The following is a 22,074-nucleotide window of genomic DNA, read 5'->3' on the forward strand; positions in this document are numbered from 1 at the left end:
AATCTTCCACACCATATGATAGATTTTTGCTGACACCAATTTACGAGCCTTCATCAGGGTATCCACTACTCTAGATGAGAAACCTCTGGATCACCAGAGGCTGGCCTCAATAGCTACGCCATTAAAGCCAACAGAGTTAAGTCCAGATATTGAAAAAGGTCCTTGAATGAGTAGATTGGATCTGAGGGGAAGGGCCCAACCACATCCTTCTACCATCCACAAGATGTCTGCAAACCAAACTTGCCTTGGCCTATTTGGCGCTACTAGACTCACTGGACAACATCCCATTCTCACTCTTCGTAGCACTCAAGGAATCATCGGGATTGGGGGAAAAAGATAACCCAGCCTGAAATCCCCCTTCATTGACATCACATCCACTGCTGCGCCAGAGGATTTCTGGTCCTTGCGCAAAACTTCGGTATCTGATGGTTGTATCTGGATGCCATTAAATCTAGATCTGGAAGACCTCAGCTTTGAACCAGTTGCTGAAAAACTTGTGGATGTAGAGACAATTCTCCCAGAAGGATTGCATGCCTGCTTAGATAATCTGCTTCCCAGTTTTCCACTCCTGGAATGAAAACCACGGATATCGCTGGAACCCAGGTCTCTGCCCAAGACAGGATCTGTTCCGCCACCTGCATTGCCCCAGCACTCTTTGTCCCTCCCTGACAATTTACGTACGCCACTGCTGTGGCACTGTTTGACTGCAAACGAAGCGGCCTTCAGTGGAGGAAGGATTGCGCTACCTGAAGGCCTAGCAACATGGCTCGTAATTCCAGAATGTTGATAGGCAGAAGAGCCTCCCTGATGGACCAGAGTCCCTGCAGTCGGAGATGGAGAACTACTGCTTCCCAACCTCGTACACTTGCATCAGTAGTCACTAGGACCCAGTCAAACAGAGCAAAGGATCTGCCTACCCTTAGATGATCCCGAACGAGCCAACCCAGGGAATCGCGAGTCCTTCTGAAAGGTGAATCCCTTGAGACTCCAGATGCAAAGGTGATCCCGACCACTGACTCAAAAGATCCCACTGGAAGGCACGAGTGAAATCGACCGTAGGGAAGAGTTTCGAATTCTGACACCATTAACCCTAGAACCCGCATGCCCAACTTCATCGAAGGGCGCAGATGGTCCAGGAGTAGCTGAACAAAGTCCTGAGTTTAGCAAACCTTTTGCTCCGGAAGGAAGACTTTCTGAAGGGTCATGTCCATCATAAGTCCCAAGAACACCATCTTCTGTGAGGGCTGCAGACGAAACTTTGGATAATTGATTATCCACCCGTGCCACTCCAGAAAACTCAGGGAGAGGGCAAGATGTTGAGACAGGAGCAGACCCGGGGAAACTTTGATGAGCAAATCGTCCAGGTGTGTAATTACATTTACTCCCTGGGTACGTAAACCTAGCGCCATAACAACTGACCCTGAAAAAGGTAAAGCCTCTAATGACCTCTTAGACTACAAGTCGGCATTCCATGAACGAAGCCAAAGCGTTCTCCTAGCGGCCACTGTCGAAGCAGACACCGAAGTAGAAATGAAAGCCGCATTCTGAGCTGCCTCATAGAGATAGACAGAAGTCTCTTAAGTGAAGAGAAGTAATTGCGATTCCTGTAAACCCGAAGCTAATTGGTCAGTCCAAGACTTCATAGATCTAGCCACCCATACGGATGCAAACAAAGGTCTAAAGGAAGTGCCAGCCACAATGAAAATGTTTCTAAGGAACCCTTCTAACCTGCAATCTGTAGGATTCTGAAGAACCACTGAACCAGGATCCTGCAGAGTTGTATGACGGGCTAACCTTGTCACCGGAGTATCCACTTTGAGCTGTTCCCAACGAGTTACATCCTGTTTCTGTAGAGGATAGAGCATAGAATACCTACGAGGAACTGAAAACTTCTTATCTGGTTGTTTCCAGGCAGACTAAGCAATTTTCGTAAGCTCTGCTGATGTTGGGAAACAGACAGGTTTACTGCGTTTGAATAAACCATGAACAGGAAGTACTAGATCTTCTTTCATGGGGTCAAGGGTTTGACAAACCGCTAACACCAAATTCTGAATCCCCTGGTTTCCTGGAATTGTCATCCCAGTCAACTGAATGTACAGCATCTGAATCTCCAGATGAACCTTCAGAGTCAGAAAGTAACAAAGGATGAGAAAGGCGGGGACACTTGGCCCTAGGAGCCAAACATGCGGGAGAATCTAAGAAACTGTTCAAACGGCCGAATCGCTTCCCCAAAGTGGATGACCACACGGGTTCAGGCTGAGAGACTTGAGATGGAGAAGGCTGGGCCTGAGATAAGTTGTGCCCTGAACCATCTGAAATCCTGGCATTAACCACCTCCCCAGAAGTAGCCGAACCAGAACCAGTATTTACACTGATTGAAGTGGAATTAGCTTCTGCCTGTCTATTGATAAGCTGGGTGAGCATAGAAACAGACTGTGCCAAAGAGGAAACCCACACCGGCTCCTCCACCACGGCAGGAGGACCACCCTGGGTCTGCCCACCCTGGCCACCCTCATCACACTGTGCACAAACAGCCCCCCAGTCCAACTGTCCCATCGGCAGTTTAACAGAACATTTAGAACAGGAATAAAATTTTTAACACTGACACCTTTTCCCTTATCAGACATTGAAATACAATCCTCTCCAATACAAACTTTTCAAATACCTCCTATACACCTTTTCATATTCATATATATATATATATATATATATATATATATATATATATATATATATATATATATATATATATATATTATTTTTTTATTTTCTAAAATAGAAAAAAAATACAGTACTTGGCGTTTTACACATGGAGGACATATTTTGAGAGGAATCTGGAGATGATCCTGAGGGGAGAAGCCAGCAGCAGCTGCATACAGTAGTGTGCCTCTGAAGTCCGTCCTGTTATGAGAGGAAAAAGGTGCGAACATCTCCCGCCTCGGATTGTACCACTGACAGCCGGCAGTCTCACAATCACTTCCCGCTGTCTTCCCACTAATAGTTGTTATTGCTCACTCGGGATGTATATCCCGCTAGTACTGCCTCTCCTCTGGCTCAGTGAGATCCAAGCCCCTCCTGCCTCAGCGGGGGACTTGGTATCTCCTAATATGTTGTGTCCACGAATGGAGTGCGGCGCTCTCTGCCTGTGGCAGCGCCGGACCCATAGGGACAGTCGATTAGCGTTGTCACTGCTCGCGATCTCTTAAATATTATCTCCTTCTTTCATATATATATATATATATATATATATATATATATATATATATATTTATTTATTTTTTTGTTTTTTTTAAAAACAAAAATGAAAATGGAGCATTGCTCCATTTTGAAGACCTATGAGGAAAAAAATGTTAATAACATTCATCCTCACCTACACTCATACAAAACTAAAAAAAATAATAAAATCTAACACTAAGCAGCAAGTGCTGCCGACCTGTACTAAACGCAGCCCAACTCCTTGGGCACTTAAACATAACTGAAGTTGATGGGGTTGCAGAAGGGAGGAGTCAGCAACAAGTTTAGCACTTAACTATTTAAGTGTCAACTCCAAAAGCACTCAGACAACCCCATGGTAGCAGTGTCCCCCAGAGTGGATGATGGAAAAATAAGTTTAAGCAATATCCAAACCAACAGGAGACACTGATAATTGTATACAAAGAAGTGGTACTGGGCTGCAGGACAATTTTGAAAAATAAGGACATAGTGAAAAAAATAAAATAAAAAAAAATTCTTGGACTGAAATATGTTACAAAATGTGATGGTGTAAATGATCTATGTTATCAGCATAGAGAGCAGCTTCAAACTCTTAAATATGAAACATAATGAATGCATTCTTTGTTATACAGATCAAGCACTCCATCTGGTGGCCTAAAAAGATATCATATTCTTTCTTATGCATGCATAGCTGTAATTATTGTTCCAAAGACTGTTGTCTTATTGGTTTAATGTATGCGCTTGAAATGCAATCTTTCTTTGGGACAGTGCACAGCAGCTTAAATTTTGTGAGTAACATAATGGGTGACCCTTCCCTCAATAACATGGCAGGAACCACATCAAATTGGGGGTTCATATGTTACGCCTGAGAGCACAGAGTGCTGGGAAATGTACTTGAGCCTAAATAGGGTTAACAATAATTCCTGATACAAGGAAAACAATGGAAACTATGAATATTTCTCCAGCCATCTAGTTTGCACATTACCGATTAATACAAATATAAATGGGCATGCTAGATACTATAAATAAAATACCACCAGACAGGACGACAAAGTCTTCATAGTAGATTCTCTCTCACTGCTTCTGTATTAAAAAGTAATCTGTCTCTTGTGACCCAGTGATACAATAAGGGGGCAAAACCAGCTCTACGCACCAGCTTCCTGCTCCTTCTCTTAGATTCCTCTATTTGTAGCAAAAACTGCATGTTGTCTCCAAAGCTCATTGATAACCGGGGTGCCTTCATCAGACAAAACCGATCACACAGTTCTTCTGCTGAGACATACTGGTGACAGTGGCACCTGCATAAAAAAAATGAGACAAGTGAGAGCAGCCCACGAAACAAGTGAGAGCAGTCCACTATATCGGACGTCACTAATGCTTATTGCCAAAATCCTAGTGAAATCAGGCTCAGTGCTTAAGTGGTCATGGTGCAATTTGCAGATCAATGGACTTTATTCTATATATTTTCTGGAGAGTGTTTACATGTTATTGTATCTAATTAATTTAAAAAAAAAAAGTTACAATTCCGCTGTTATTTTCAATAACATTTTTGAATAATTACTACTTGACAGCTTTAAAAAAAAAATAAAAAAAATTCAGTAGTAAGTAAACATTGACTGACATTCCCAGCTCTACACTGAGCTCTCCCCCCAGGGGGCCACAGAACGGAGTACAATCATGATGCTCCAGGGAAACACACTTCTTCGTAGATGCCAGACGCACTGCAGAGCCAGAACATCGTTCTTCCACCTGCACATAAGTTGAAAAGGAATATATATATATATATATATATATATATATATATATATATATATATATATATATATATATATATATATATATATATCTATCTGTCTGTCTGTCTGTCTGTCTGTCTATCTATATATATACACATACACACACACACACTTCTGTTTTTAAACACATTCAGACACATTCTCCACCATGACATCATGCTGCTTGTTCTAGGCTCCCGCACCTGTGGTTGACAATCTAGGTCACTACTGCCGTCTGATCTCTGCCGTTCTCGGTCATCATAAAACACGAACCCAGCCTGACAAATACAGGAACCGTCTGACTCCTGGAACGAGCGGTTTAGCCCCCGGCAGACACAGCTCCTGGCACCTTGGAGATGATCCCAATGAAAATAAAAACACAGGTATGTTTTATGGTAACATCCAGGAGACAAACCAATTACACTGTAATTATTTAGACGGAGGCAATAAAGCTGCTTCTATTGAAGATTAATTTCAATTAAGTCATACAGATAATGTTTCAAGGGTTAATAAAAGGAAACAATATAATAAAAGATTACATAGCCGTTTGTTACTTGTTTTTTGGATATTAGTTAAACCCACAAAATAGAATGTGTTATAATGCAGAACCAATAGATTGAAGCAAATTAAGAGAATATTCTATTGTAGTTAATAAAAAAAAAAGAAAAAAGTTTATTTGTTAAGCACTCATGTTCTTTGCGGAAATATCTATTTTTATGGGTCTTTGTGTAAAATTATACATTTTAAAAGCAAAATATTTTATTGATATTCTTTTATAATGAAATAATTTAAGCAGTACTGAAAACTCAAAATCAAACAGTGAGAACAAAATGGAAAAAGGGAAAATCCTCAGAGTTAACAATGGATAGATGGATTAAAATCATAAAAACTAGTCAGAATTCTTGAGACAACAATATAATGATTGTAGATTCCCCTTACTCAGCAAAACACAGTGCTACAGAATTATAATGGAAACTGTATTAGATGCAAAATAGAAATGGTAACAAATAACAACAGCAACTGTTCTCAGACTACATTATGTTCCTTGATTTCAAATTAATCTGTTGTGACTGATTTTAGAGGTCTGTTCCACCATCCCGACTGCTAGGACTGTTGGGAGGTATATGTCGAAAAAGGCCACGGCAATGAGTTGTTGTGAACAGCTGTGCCTCTGATGCTCATTGCCATGAGAGGGTGCTAGTAGTTGAGAGGGGAGTTGTTGGGTGCAACAAGCGCCTCCAACGTGCAACACATGCCCCCGGGGTATGCGGCAAGCCCCCACATCCCCTCCCCTTTTCAGTGTTGTGCACAGACTGCCCCAAGGAGCAGATACAATGTTGCGATATGTACTCTGTGTCTATGCAAGTTCCATTCCGAACTATTTTAACTCTACAAACCTGGATCAGAGTAGGAGAAGCTCCCACACATAAAGCATGACACCTGGCCAGACAGATGGCTGTAGGTTCCAGCCGGGCACAGGTGACAGTCCCCCAACTCTCTTCCTTGAGTACCATTACCATATGTGCCAGGCGGACAAGGGACTGGTGCTGTGGCACTGGATGGGCAGTAGTGACCGGCCGGGCAGGGATAGAACTGGTAGCTCTCCACACCTATTATAATGACATGGATGGAAATGACAGGGAAGCATTATATACATACATACATATATGTAATGGCCTCATCTGCATACTGGGGGTTCTTATAACATTTGTAGCAATGGTTTATGAATTCAACTACAATGTTGTTCCTAAAAGTCAATCTACATCATAGACAACAATGTAATCATTGGTGGGAGTACTGCCACTGCAGAAGGGGCCACCAACAGCTCCAGGGCCTGCAGTCTTTTGTACTCCTATTACAGAAGGCTAAAAAAAAAAAAAGCTACTGCAGAAAAAGGAACAAGGTGTAATCTTAGTTATACATGTAAACATTTTCATAAGTGCCCTCTATCTTTATGATATTTAAAAAGAATTTTCCACAACCCCATAAAACATGTTTCAATGTACACATATAACAACAACGCTTATAGCCCCATAGATAGAGGAGTTGTCACTCCAGGAGACTCATCGGAAAGAAATGTAACTGGAAAGCACACCGAAATGGAAAACTACAGGTAGAACACACCTTAGATATAAACCTATCTTCCTATATATATATATATATATATATATATATATATATATATATATATATATATATATATATATATATATATACACACATATATACACACATATATACACACACATACATATATACAAACGCATATATATATATATATATATATATATATATATATATATATATCTATCTATCTATCTATACACATATACACACACATACATATATACATCACCACACATACATATAAATACACACACACATATATACGTATAAACACACAGATATATATACACACACACACACGCACGCACATACTGTGTTATACATGGTAAGGTAGAAAAATTACCTGTTTTAGAGAAATACAGATGGGCCTGGACATCCTCCCTTTCATCTCATACTGTGTCAGTGTTCAAATAAAGCCATCACTTACACACAAAGTGAAAGCAGCCATATTGTGGGCAGAACCATGACTTTCTCATGTCGCAGGGATGACTGGTTCCAAGTACACTGATGACTATTGGTGCAGACCACTATACAAGCTGCCTCCGATTTCACAAGGAAGAGACTTCCACCAGCACGTTATTAAGATGTAACTACATATCACCATAATACCTACTCTCACTCCTCTATAGAAGGAGGGATGTGTTTCTCTCACAGAGCAGATACAGAGTAGAGGACAGCTTTGTAGACTTGCTTTGCAGAAAGCAACTTGTGTATTGGCTGATACGTACCAAGGATGGGGCCATTGACATACAGTCGCTCAAATAACTGTAGCCTCAGCTTTTTTTTTTATGTAGGAGGAGCTACATCGGAATAAAAGGAAAAGCAGTGGAATGTTAGGGTAACACTGTGTAATGTTTTTACCCTCATAGTTCTACAAATTTAAAAATTGCAATTTTGGGGTTCAGTGGTACAAAAGTTCCAGAGATCGCTTTACAACATAATAGTAGGATTCAAAATCCTCCCCACCAATAATAGTTCTGGGCAAAACTAGAATGAGCCCATGTCCCAGACACAGCTCATCAGACCCTGGTAAACATGGGGCCAATTGAAACAGAACATGGCACACAATGGCTTTATATGAAAGAATGAATAGTAACTTTTACATGTGACAGTACATGTAAAATGATGATAGGACTTAGTCAGGACTGAACACATTTGAAATAACGTCCTATAATGAAGGGAATTTATATTTCTTACACACATTCTCCACTGACAAAGCACACAGCCACCCTGAGTCAGCTCAGGCAGAAGACACCATTGCTTACATTCAGCCAGCTAACAAGAAAACATATGATTTTATTGTTACGGTATTGAAACTTTTACATATACAAATCTAGCACAGAACAATATGTATTTTAGATAAATGGTCCTTTGATAATCTACCCTTACAGTACTTTAAAGACCGACAGAGAAGTAGTCCCCAGACAACTTTTACAATTACCTGAGGGGCAGGTGTATCCTGCTGGACAGGGCTGGCAGGTGACATCAGTGGCGCTAGCGCTGCGGTAGGTCCCAGCCTCACATTTTCTACATGACGTCTCTCCTGAATCCCGCAAAGAGTCCACCTGAATGGCTGTACTTCCCCCTGTACAGGACATCATGTGTGCGCTCCCAGGGGGGCAGTAATACGGGAACTTGCAGCTACACACAGAGATGGACAACCACAGTGACTGGTAACTGGTCTAGTGACAGCTTTACTTATATATCATGGACAATGGGTACATTTAATTCATCAGAAGAAATACATTGTTAATACATCTCAGTACCACAGGTGTTACACAAACAGATACTAAACGTTACATGAGATAATAAAAGAATAGAGAATATTGGTGCCCAGCAACCATGGGTCTCGGGGGTCTTAGTGTCCCAAAAATTCAAGCATAATAATTAGAGATGCTCAGTCTCGGTTCCTCGGAAAACGAACACACCCGAACTTAGGGGATCTGAGTAACGAGCCAAGTTGGCTCGGTACTTTCCAGCTTTCGAAAGTGTATGGTGTTATATACACCTAAAGAGAAGAGTTCCATTGCTAATTGTCATTGCTGAAATACAAATACTAGGCCTTGCAGGCTTTTCTTCTGACTTTTCTTTTCTGCCACTGCTGTGTGCCAATGTGTCCTAGATGTGGTAGGAACTGCCGTGTGTTTGAGTCATTGCTCTGTCGCTTACCATCCAGCCAGGTCGCTGCAGTCTTTGTTTGAAAGTGTATGAAAATAATAATGTGACCTGTGAGGTGGTCAAAATTGACTGCAAATAACTTGAAATTAGTGTTATTGAGGTTAATAATAATGTAGGATCAAAAAAAGAGCAAAATTATTTTATTTTAGTATATTTTAGCAATTTTTCTAAAAAAATACAAAACCAAAACCAAAACACACAAGGGCGGTTTTGCCAAAACCAAAACACGAAGCTAATCCAGATCCAAAACAAAAACCACTTCACGGGGGTCAGTGAGCATCTCTAATAATAATGGGCTAATACGGGGCTTATTTTACATGAATTTCTACATATTGACTCGCTAATGTGGCACAAAGGTTTCAAAACACAATAAAGTAAACTGACAAGCCTATACATGGGGGAGAATTCAATTGACTGCACTGTTTGTGAGAGATTGTTTTTGCTCGCGGCTCACAGTGCTGCAAGCAAAAATCAGCATTGAAATTTCCGTCCTAATAGTAATAATGTGCATTATTACCGTTAGTACAGTAATTTCAGTGCTTATATTAGTAATTAGTATGGTATTAGTACGGTACTTTCAATACTGAATTCAGGATTCGATTATATATATATATATGTATATGTGTGTGTGAGTGGAGCGCGCAGGAGAGAGAACATTTCAACATTACAGCAAATGTTTTATCTGACTAAAAAAAAAGGTAGACAGGGGTTACAATGTTCATGATTCAATAAAAAGTGAATGTATCTTACAAGCTTTTAGAAAACTTCCAGTGAGATCCAGCTTGGTTGGTAAATATTCAGGCTTACGTGTATATATTATAGCTATGGAGCAAATATGTTCTAACTATGTAGCAAATGTGTCAATGCAGTTGTATGCTAAAATAATTGGTCATACCCAAAATTTGAAAATATAAACAATCCAGAAAGTAATGAAAATACTTTTGGTTTTGGCTAAAAATGCAGAAAAAAGCACAATGAATACGAAAAATACTAGCAGAATCTTTGGGCATCTTTTAGAACACAAAATTTAACTTTTAAAGGAAGAGAATAAGTCTAGATTTATTGATGGTGCTCCAGGAAATAGACTGTCAATGCAAATGATTTCATTTACACAGTCTCATTAAATGCAAAATGATGATTACATCAAACTAACTTTTCATGCACTTAGACCAGTATCATTTTAGTCATACTCACAGCTGTGCACTGCTGTTATAGGTAAGAGATCCCTCGCGACAGATGTAGCCACCCGGGCAAAGTGGTGGAATTCCTGTACGTGATGCACAATAGGACCCCGCTCTGCAAACCAATTCGCTGATGGAACCTAGTACAAATATAAAAGACCTCTGGTCAGATAGTTAAGGACTGGAAACACCCAAACTCTCCACGTATAGTAGCCGTTACATTGCATATCTGGGATACATTATGAGTTTACTTCATGATTGTATCAATAGCCTACAAAAAAATGTGGAGTTTTTTGGTGTCTTTTCACAGCTCTCCCATTCCAGGATCCCTATACATTGTTATAACTCTCCTCCTATAATCTAACTTGTTGTGTCGATATGTCCTCTCCCTAACCTATATCTATTCTCCTGCCTTGCATTTTCAGGTTTATGTTCCTAACTAGGGTTACAATGATTGTATTCTATATTCCCTGCTCTTAAAAATAGAAAGATAAAAAAACCAAAAAACCTTCAGATCACACTTGAAACTAAGTCTATCAAATGAGCAATAAGATATCTAGTCTAATTACAGTTCAGGGCATTTCTTACAAAGTGCTTGTGAGATGATACTTATTACTATCTACAGTGCAGAATATTTTCCACAAGCCCCCATTAAGATATTTCCATCAGTATGAGAATATATAAAGTACAAGTTAACCCGTGCATGATACTCATGCATTCTAGTCAAATCAAGCTACTTAAGGTGTTAAAAAGGTTCTTGTCATGCATTTGGGCCTAGCCCAGGCCTCCTCAGGGGAAGAGCGTTACTTCCCGATGTAAGCGCCCTTTTTTAACGTGGTTTTGTCCACATGTCACCACCTCATCATTCTTCTCCATCACCTCATCCTTCATTTTCATCGCCACATCTATCCAGATGTCTATCCAGACACAGGGATCTCTCTCAGCGGTCCTGAGTATCACACTCCTCTCACAGTGTCACCCCCGGCAACCACTCCCCACTGTCACCCCCGGCAACCACCAACCACTCCCAACTGTCACTTCTCCTTCAAGAAATATATATATATTTTTTTTTAAATCTTTATAAACACTTTTAACAATTAACAAATTAAATTAACAAATTAAAAACATCTTAGTATACCAAATTTCAGCCCTTTCTGAATTATTTTTTTTCACACACACTAAGAATTTAGTAGGTCAGTGTATAACTCCGCCCAGCAGGTGGCGCTGCAGCTTGGTTTTATTTTTTCCACACACACACACACACAGACTAACACACGCCACTAAGCATTTATATTATAGATACATTGGGCAGCGGTCATCATCTCATCATCAGCTATATAGCTGTTATATAGCGCCCCTAATTCCGCAGCGCTCTACAGAGAACTCACATCGGTCCCTGCCCCATTGGAAGAGTACAGAGAAGATAGCAGGACATGTACAGATCTAAACCATGCACCCATCTTACCATCATTGTGGACAAAATTAATGAATTTAGAACAATGTAGCTTACAATGATTGTCTGTGGTCCTCCAAACAAAAATACTACAATCAATTACAATCTGACCAAACTGACCACTTCAACATTTCTTCCAAGTATACGGAAAAGAATCATTTGTTTCTGAATCACCAAAGTGATTATTTCATCGACACCAAAAGAAATTTGGAGGACTCTGAAAAACTTAATAATCAAATTGAATAATTCTTATTATTAGTGTTTTGCTCTCCACGCATTAAATGACAAATGTGTGGCTGGATGAAAAAGGATTAGATTGGAGGATCTGTTGGGTACAAATGCATCTAGCTTGACCTTCGCTCCGTGGGCTGGTTTCTTGATGATCTTGGAAATGGCATAGATATGAACTTGGAATACTCCATTGTACGTGCTCTATCAGCAGAATAAACTACAGCCTCTAGGTGGCAAATATTGTACCGATCAACTTAAACCACATATAACAATGATGATCTACCAGTGAGCTAAATGTGTGCTGCAAGCAGCCGCAGCAGTGCGTTGTGGGTAAACCCAGGTCACTACGGCTCGCTCTTACTTTGAAAGCAGAGCGTTTTTAGCAAAGGACACAAAGTGTTAAAAATAAGAAGATACAATAGACAGGAACAGTAACAATGTAATAAGTTTAATAACGTCATACCTCATGTTTCGCAATATTCCCAGTCACTCATATCTGATGGAACTATTTATTGGTTTTTATATTGAAAAAGGATCTGATTAGATCACCCGTGTCATAATTTCAGAGATGTCTCTGCGTGTATTTGTAACATATGACAAATTCCTTTATAATACAAAGTCTTAGAGAGGAGAGAACCATCACTGTCAAGAGAAGCAATGACCAATTTATTGTTACACCAGTGGTTCCCACTCCATTGCTGTAAAATATATATATATATATATACACACACACATACATACATACATACACACACGATGTATATATAATATTACAACAATGGAGAATTTTGGGAGGTGTTGATTTTGGGCCTGGTGTATGCAATTTGGGTGCAGCTTGGAGCTCTCAGGCCCTGCTATAACCACTATTGTTATGGCAATGATCTTAGATACCTATTTTAGAGTCATTATCTGTGATCATATGACAACGTCATAAAGAAGGCAATGGATAAAAGAAGGCTGAGAATGTGCATACAAGATAAGTGTCTGATGCAGTAATGTCTATGCAAAAAAAGATGCAGTTCCCCTCACTCATGTCTAATCTCTATTCTTGAGTACAAGGCAGGGTCTATCACAAGGCGATCATACACAGCAAATGCTCTAAATAATCACCATATCTGTTCCTTCTTGTCATTAGGACCTATAATGTTTTATTACAATCGTATACAAATATTGCAAACACAGGACTTGGATACACAAAATCTGCTTGAGCAATTTAAATGTCTGTGGACATTTTTTGCCAGAACTAAACAAGAAATATACGTCTTGCCTGAAATAACTGGCAGCAGGTTTGCTCTTCAAACATCTCTCCTTCAAGAATTTCTCAAGCTTTTTACACTAGCCACAAGGATTGGGGTCTGCCTTTTACACTAGCCAACATGATTGGGGTCCTGTCTTCTATACTACCCACCAGGACAATTATCTGTTTTTCATAATAGCCATCTGGAATGGAGTCTGCTTTGTCTACTAGCCATAGGGACTCTCGTCTGCATTTCATACTAGCCTCCAGGATAGATTGACTTATCAGGAAGATGTGTCTCGGAATGAAATATATGCACCAGCCAAGGATATAGGAAAGGAAGCACAGCATGGCTTGGGGGGGGGGGGGCATATCTGACCTAATCTCCTTATACTGTGGTAAAACTTGATGAAATACCATTGTTTTGCTAAATGAAAGTAGCATTTGCTGCATCTGTCCATCCAAAAAGATGCAAGAAACAGATCACGCCGCCTGGTGTGACACCATCTATTCTGGAAAATTGTTTGAAGGTTAAATGTTTAACAGATCCAGTGAAAGCAAAACACATTCCAACAGGAGGAAAGCCTCAATCAATAGCTTGCTTAACATTTCAGAAACACCCTAACCTATATGATTACATACCGGATGGGCACTCGTAACCGGGTCTGCAGGGAATCCCCATAATGTTGACTTCCAGGGTCATAGCCGGGTCAGGGCAGTAATATCCCGCAGGGCAGTACTGACAGTCCTGAACAGATGCAGCACCTGGCTCAGTCCTCAAAGTACCAGCTGGACACTCCAGTGGATCACTCATACCTGGGCACCAGTACCCGGGCGGGCATGGATAGTCTTCATACGTGATGGTACCTAAACAATTAAAAGCAGTAATAACAAAGTATCAAAAAGTAATAGTAAACACTAGTTCTAATAGAATCATTCGACAAATATCATGATCAAGTCAGCACTTAAATGAGTAACACATGATTAAAATCAAACCCATAAATCATATTAATATTACTGTGAGTGCAAATTACTGTTTAAATTGATTCTTGTCTTTTTTCTGATGCCCACCTGGTATTCTGCAGAAAAAGCCAGGAGGACAGGTCTGGCAGTCTCCTGCCCTTTGTGCCCCAGGAACTGTTCGGTAAGTATGAACAGGGCACTCCTGAGGTCCTGCTGCCTGGCTGATATTGGTCCAGTTCCTTCCAGTGCAGTAATGACCAGATGGGCACGGCATGGGTACAGGGTTGCCTAGACGAGGAGAAACATCTATAATGGAGCTGATATCAATCAGTGCCCGCTGTAACAAAGTATAAAATAATAATCACCTTCTTTGCACCAGTATCCCAAAGGACATGGCCCACAATCCTCCCTCTTCCTGCCTCCCGGGGAATTTCTCACTGTGTTTGCAGGGCATGGGTTCGGCAATATGGTGCCCTCTTGGCAATAGAAACCTGACAGAGGAGATAATATGGATACAAATAAAGTGACACCAAAGTAAAACATTTCTCAAAAAAATTCCACAAATGTATCTTGGAGAACAAAGGGTACTGTATGAAACAACACAAACAAATATTTAATAAGTAATGAGACACGCACTGGCAATCTGCCACTATAGGGCAGAGCGTGTGGCCGCTGATGTGTACGGATTGTTTAATATTTAATAATAGTATATATGCTACACACTCGCACTCTACACTACAGTACTGTATTGAATCAGAATTGGCTCTAAGAGAAACACACAGCTCCAAACATGCAGAAGCAAGCCTAGACAGAGACAGTATGAGATGGGAGGGAGCTGGCTAAGGGGGAGCAGAGAATAGCAACTACAAAGTGAAATGCCTACATGTCAATATATATATATATATATATATTTATATATCTATCTAAAAAACTACATATATATCTATGTGTATCTATCTCTCTCTATATGCATGTATACAGAGAGCTGTGAGCCTGTATCTGTGTAGCTGACTGAATGTGTCTGGCAGCCATTTTTGGTCAACCAGAGAGCTTTTGAAAAGGAGATAATTTGTAGTAGAATAACTAAGACAACTGAATACCACAGGCATGCTTAAACGGTACATAACTTGCTATTTTAAGAAAAAAAGATACATTTTATTCATTTGAATCCTTTCAATATTGAGCTAATATGTAACTGGATGTGCAACTTTCCTATATATTATACCATAACTTTGTGTAAGCCTTTAGCAAAACTTTTTAAAAGTAACACATAAGAGTTCTATTTATCAACACGCAAAGGGCACTATTGCTGTTGAAGACGGGTGTTTTTCCCGACTGTGGAGCTCATTACTGCATCGCTCTATGCATCATATGGTTAACACTGGTGGTGAAGGCTTCCCTATACCTATGCAGGTACTGTGGCGGTACCTGTACTACCTCTATACCTCTTCTGCTATTATATCTCAGGATGGTGATGGCAAGAAAAAGTATTCTCAGAATAAAGAATTTGTTTTAAAACATTAATTCTAACAAAAAATAATTTTACTCTTTCAAATAAATAATTTTTTTATTTTTAAAAACTTTTTAGTTTAATTTTTTTTTAGAAGTGGTACGGAAAACCCAAATCTGGGCTTTCAATAACACTGAAAAGACGTGAGCCAGGAAGCATTCTCACATCTGCAGTACCTGTAAGCTAAACCTTTGTGTTGTGGGACAATATCTCCAAAGCAGCCATTTATCACATAGCTGCACCTCCGTAATTGTTTGTTAAATTGATATCAATATAAAAATTCTACTTATTACTGGGATCAGGGCCTTAATGACAAATATGCCCCATATTTCAGCTATTTGTAAATCTTGATTGCAATACATTAATTGCATCTATTGTCCTCTTATTTTATTTATATGGTGTTGCAGAACACACAGCGTTGCATAATCAACAAAAAATAAACAGAACAAAATACAGATAAGTAAGGTGTTAAGAGAAACAATATAATCAGTGCAGATCAATACACGAGACTATAGAGAAAGCAACTACATAAGAAGACACAACGTCTATGGAATAAGTCCGCCACTAAAAGCTGTCATTTATATTTCATTCAGTTTTCTACATCCTGTATTTCCCCTGGACAACAGCGTAACATAATATAACTCGGATAGACACTCCCACCTTATGTGATTTTCTATTAATGCATGATTGGAGTGCAGCGTTATAATTACCAGGCGGGCAAATCCCAGCACACATCTGCCCCCAGTTACACTCAGTCAGGGAGCTGCGGCTGAAGTTCTGGACATAAGGAGTGTATTCAGAGCTGCCGGACAGGCAGAAATGGCCGGCTGCACAGGGACCCTGCAGTTTACCTCCCCTGTGCATTAGGAAACACAGTGTAAGACTCAATATACATTATTCCTGTACACTAGTATCCTACTGAGTACTTACCGGCAGTATTGCCCTGGTGGACAAGGCAGACACTCTCCCCTTTCTCTCAGACCACTCATTTCCACAGGTGTAAACGTCCCGTTTGGGCAGGGTAATGGAAAAAGTGCCCCTAATGGATACAATGTTCATGTAATTAACAGGCTAACATGCCCAGTACTTACCTCAAGGAGTGTGAGCACCCTGGCTGCTGAACATGGCACTTTGGGTGGCTATACATACCAGCAGGGCAGTAGGAGTGTGGGGGGCAGAGCAGGGGGTGACCGGCCACTGCTTCCTGGCAATAGAATCCGGGCAGGCAGGGGATGCAGGAATCAGAGCCTGTGTTTGGCTGGAACTGTCCGGTGGGGCAGGGAGTGGGATGTGATGATCCAGCAGTACAGAAATGACCCTAAATAGAGCGTGAGAGGCGGCACTTAGAGCAAAACGGTAGTGGACAACGGATAGCCTAAATATTGGCTCATCCAACAATATGGCCTCCGCTGTGTGTAAATTATTGATAATGTGAGATGGCGTTATTTATTGGCTACATATTTTAAAATAATATCTACCATTTAAATTATTGTATAAAAAAATATGTTTAATATGTCTACAAGTGATCATCTGACGTTTGCAGGGAAGCGTTGGTAGCATATAACTGAGCTTTGTGAAATCATCAGAATGTTACAGATAAAGAATCAGGTCACAGACAGTCAGACAATCACTGCGTCATTGGTATGTGCTCACGTTCATTGATGGACTTGATAAACTTAATGGTAATGGGGCCATTAATAAATCAGATAATATAACATTGGAGAGACAGGATAGTCTGTGCAGATCCTCATCTATAACACACAACACTGTAACACCTGGAGCACTACAGAGGTTAGGAGGACACCTATTCCATGAATGTCCTCACGTGTACCTAACAGAAGACGGATAGAAGGTGGACATTTCCTTGAAGTTCTTTCAATGTATAGAAATGTTTACAAATATGTGATTGTCACAAACACAAAGTAATGTCAGAATTACATGAAAGTATCGTAGACTTGTAATGTAGTGTCCTTACTTCAACCCTGAATATTCAGCAATGGTGAGGTACAGATAAAACACACATATACAATAATTGTCATAACAATTGTATGGTATATAATTATTATAGCTAAACATGCGCTATTACATTTAATAAGAAATAGGAGCTACATAATTGTTTGCAAGGCATGGAAACATGTTTTCTATTGCACTACAGAGTAACAATGAAAGGCATTAATCAGTGTTCTATTTATTAGTTCTGTGGATTGTTAAATACACAAATAATGGAGCAGTTCTGTGCTGTGACATTCCATGCTACTCTATGGGAGGATATTCCTTGTACAATCACAGTATCTGCTGTGTCTCAGGGAGGGACTTAGATAATTATAAACCTTGCAATTTTTCCAGGAACAGATCTATCTAAATGTGATCCCATAAAGACCAGAAAAAACCGCACTGTGTTGTAAGCAATAGGGCACATCAAGGACGAGTGATAATTTAGCAACAGGTGATTAAAACTATTCTTATCCTTCTATACAATACAGGGGAGCTGTTCTAGAATCAGCTGTGCTAGTTACTATTAATACATTAATATATAATTAAGGTAATGATTTCACAGGCACCTACATTGTTTTTCTAATTATTGACCAAAACCAAATGTTTTATTGCAGATCTGTCCCTGAGAACGAAGATATAGATTGATTTAAGCCTTCTTTCTTCTTAATAGCATGCCATAACTCAACAAGTACAGATCAACTGTGTACATAAACTCTAAAGGTGAGATTAACGGGGTGACAGGGCTGATAGACGGAAGACTGATAGACGGAACCCTAAGGTGCAGACGAGGACTGTATCTCGTCACTGCCACCCTAATCTTTAGCTTCTATGACACCCTTACCATACACAATACTGAAAAGACAAGCTGCCAGTACAGCTCAGTGCCAGAGACAAGAAGATTATTAGACTGACGCCATGTTGACAATTAGGCTACGGTGCCGATACTGATCCTGGGCTCACCCAATGGTTAAAGAAACATTAAGCTAGAAATCAAGTTTAACCAACATAAAAAGGCATCATGTCACTTTGAGATATATATATATATATATATATATATATATATATATATATATATATATATATATATATATATATATATATACACATATACATATACATACATACACACACACACGTTATATATATATATATATGTAAATGTATTGTTTCGATAAGGATTATTTTTAACTTTATTTTCTATACATGATCATTTTGCACAGATAATTCATTTTTTTCGGCTTTTTATAACTTATAATATAGTCTGCATGCTGCTCCCAGAAAGGTAAATGCCATCTTGAAAAATAAATGAATACCTAATTGGCTCTTATCAGTTTGAGGATGTTACAAACGTCATTTTTATTGAGGCACAAGAGCTCCAAAATAGCATATATTAATCAGTATACATGTCCTTTTAACATTTCTGTGCCCTTCAGTCAACATTAGGCTAATGTGCAGTGGAAAAACAGACTTCGGTCTAAGCATACAAATGAGGAGAAATACAGTATATTTATGCCGGAAATGCAAGGGATGATTTTGCTTTTTAGAAACTTTTCATTGTACAGAAATAGTAAATTACATCAAAATACAATATCAAGTATTCCTGCAGTAAACTGTACAAATACATTTTCAACAATTATAAATATAAGAGAGTTAGAGAAGAAAAGATAAGAGGAAGAAGGGAAGGGTAAGGCAAGGAGGGGGAAGAGGAAGGGCGAAGAGCGGGGTACATGTCAAAGTGCCGACATTCCAAATGAACAATCAGTAGGCAATGATGTGAATGTAGTTGTACACTTTTCATAACCTTAACTTAAGATAGAAAAGAAAGAAAAAGGAAGGGAGGGAGGAGAGGTGACTAACGCCATATCTGTTCAAGCTAACTTTAAAACTATTAGTGGATATAAAAGAGTAAAGAATACAATATATTATAGCTTTTATATGACATGTGAAATGGCTTCCATTACCTTGGGGCAAAAGAAGGCCGTGGGGTTAGTACTAGTGAAATTTCCCGGGCAGTAGAATCCAGCGGCGCACAGTCCTGTGGGTGAACTCAGACCAACGCTGGCACAGAAATAACCAGCATAACATGGCACACAGCTATCCAGCGAGAAGCCACCTGGAGATGGCACGAGACAAGCAGACACTAGATTACACATAACTGCGCTTTGAACACTAGAGCATGAGCAGGTAAAGAGGCACCTGATTAACCAAGCTCATTTTGACATTACAGCTTCCATTTCTTAAAACACCACGCGCTGGAGGCATTACTCGAGTTACCATTGTGCTAAAAATGATTCCGGACCGAATTCACAAACCTGTTGTGTTCTTCAGAGTGCCGACAGGGCAGGGCTTTGGAGACCGGGTTCCTTCAGGGCAGTAATGGCCAGCAGGACACGGGCCATTTAGCGGAAAGACGGAGGTCTTCTGTGGGATGGCATCTGCTGCTTCTCCTTCACAATAATAGCCAGGAGAACACAGCCCTGCACAGAAAGAGGGGGAGGTGGTGGCGAATATACTGTAATATGAGCACTGCGATCTGTGCTATAGCAAGTAGAAACATGTCAAACAAACAGGGCCTGACTATCCAATAGGCTGACTAGGCTGCATCCTAAGGCGTCAAATTTTGAGGGTGCGAACTTGTGACATGGAGAGTTATAAACTAGCTTTTCTCCGAAGTAAAAAGAAAACATGACAGAAAAATGTAGGAAGGGTTTAATCTTGTAGTATTCCCATGATAAAGGCTGAAGACAATGAGACATCCTTGGGCGGGCACTTGAAGGTCAGGACAGTGACAAGCACAGGCGTGACAGCCCCCTTCACTTCTCCACCCTCAGTAGTGCTTGTTCATGCCTCTGTTCTGCTACACAGTTCTGATTTGATGAAAACTAAATGAGTGACAAACAGTTCTGTGATCCTTTTAAAAAGTCTAGTGAAGCTGAGTTTTGAAAAAACGGGAACGGGAATTGGTGAAGGGTGATGGTGGGTATGGATGAAGCTAGGTTTTAAATTAAAGATGAGTTTATTTTTATCTACCGCATTAGATCTGTCAAGGAAAGCGAGGGGGTAGCTACAAGCATAATACCCTTAGGTAGCCTGAACCCGTAATTAGACCCTGCAGACAGACCATCCATGGTCAAACATCCGCTTAATAGAGGCAAAAATGTTCAGTTATACATAATGATTCTCACTACACCTCACTCATATATTATTTTAAATAAACAATGTGGCAGAGCCATTTTCTACACTAGCCCCCTTCCCCAACTCAAGTAGGGGTTATCTAAAGGTGAGCATTGCACTATGTATATAACAAGTGAAAAGGCGTTATCTCTATTATGGTTGATTTGTAAGGTGCCACAGTGCTCCACTGACCCGTACAGAGGGGAAACCAGGACGTACATAAAACAGGGACATACAAGGTAGACAGAATAAATGCTGACATGAAAACAAAGGGTATGGAGGACACTGCTCATTAGAGACCTTACATTCTAAGTGGAAGAGGGCACAGCTGAAACAAGAGGAGCAAATGTGGCTCAGAATGGAGATTTGGACAGTTGTGATGGTGCATTAATGTGAATAGTGTTATCCGGGATAAGCTCACCTCTAAAAATGAGATGAGCATCTAAAGATTTGAAGGCTGTGGGACAGTCTGAGTGTGGTAGGGAATTCCATAAGTGGGGAGCAGCACAGGCGAAATCTTGTAGGCAGGAGTGAGAGGTAATTACCAGAGACGAGACGAGACAAGGCGAAGGTCAAAGGTAGATCTAAGAGGACGGGAGAGAGAGTATTTTAAGATGTGTGAAGGGGTAGTGTTGTTAAGAGCTTTGTAGGTAAGGGTAAGAAATGGATTCTGGAGGACAAGGGAGCCAGTGTAGGGATTTGCAAAGTGGTGCAGCAGATGTGAAGCAGTAAGAGAAGAAGATCAGTCTTGCAGTAGCAATTAGGATGGGTTGAAGTGGGGATATATGGGTGTTGGGAATGCCAGACAGGTTGCAGTAGTCAAGACGAAGGATTATGAGAGTGGATAAGGGTTTTTGTAGCATTTTGGGTAAGAAAAGGGTGTATTCTGGCAATGTTTCTAAGGCAGAGGTCTGGCAGAGAGACTGGATGTGAGGAATAATGCAGAGAGCGGTTATTTACCACATTAAGTATATGTGGACAAGAATTTGGCTTAAGTGACTGCACATTGGAAGATAAATTTCCTATTGCATTTTACT

At 40.0% G+C, this 22,074-nt stretch overlaps 1 protein-coding gene across 1 annotated transcript in view; it reads right to left on the reverse strand.

Moving 5' to 3' along the window:
* LOC142107145 (uncharacterized) overlaps window positions 1–22,074 on the reverse strand; it is a 247,993-nt gene that overhangs the window by 35,849 nt on the left and 190,070 nt on the right. The window contains exons 64-77 of the mRNA XM_075190329.1: window positions 20,176–20,340; window positions 19,825–19,976; window positions 17,018–17,186; window positions 16,799–16,907; window positions 16,579–16,724; window positions 14,724–14,849; window positions 14,467–14,646; window positions 14,038–14,262; window positions 10,488–10,614; window positions 8,557–8,756; window positions 6,386–6,598; window positions 5,192–5,337; window positions 4,835–4,962; window positions 4,367–4,511 (exon numbers count right to left, since the gene is read on the reverse strand). Of these exons, the coding sequence (XP_075046430.1) occupies window positions 4,367–4,511; window positions 4,835–4,962; window positions 5,192–5,337; window positions 6,386–6,598; window positions 8,557–8,756; window positions 10,488–10,614; window positions 14,038–14,262; window positions 14,467–14,646; window positions 14,724–14,849; window positions 16,579–16,724; window positions 16,799–16,907; window positions 17,018–17,186; window positions 19,825–19,976; window positions 20,176–20,340 (2,231 nt within the window). The remainder of the gene's footprint in view (window positions 1–4,366; window positions 4,512–4,834; window positions 4,963–5,191; window positions 5,338–6,385; window positions 6,599–8,556; window positions 8,757–10,487; window positions 10,615–14,037; window positions 14,263–14,466; window positions 14,647–14,723; window positions 14,850–16,578; window positions 16,725–16,798; window positions 16,908–17,017; window positions 17,187–19,824; window positions 19,977–20,175; window positions 20,341–22,074) is intronic.

This window comes from Mixophyes fleayi, chromosome 11 (genome assembly GCF_038048845.1).
Source record: "Mixophyes fleayi isolate aMixFle1 chromosome 11, aMixFle1.hap1, whole genome shotgun sequence".
NCBI lineage: Eukaryota > Metazoa > Chordata > Amphibia > Anura > Limnodynastidae > Mixophyes > Mixophyes fleayi.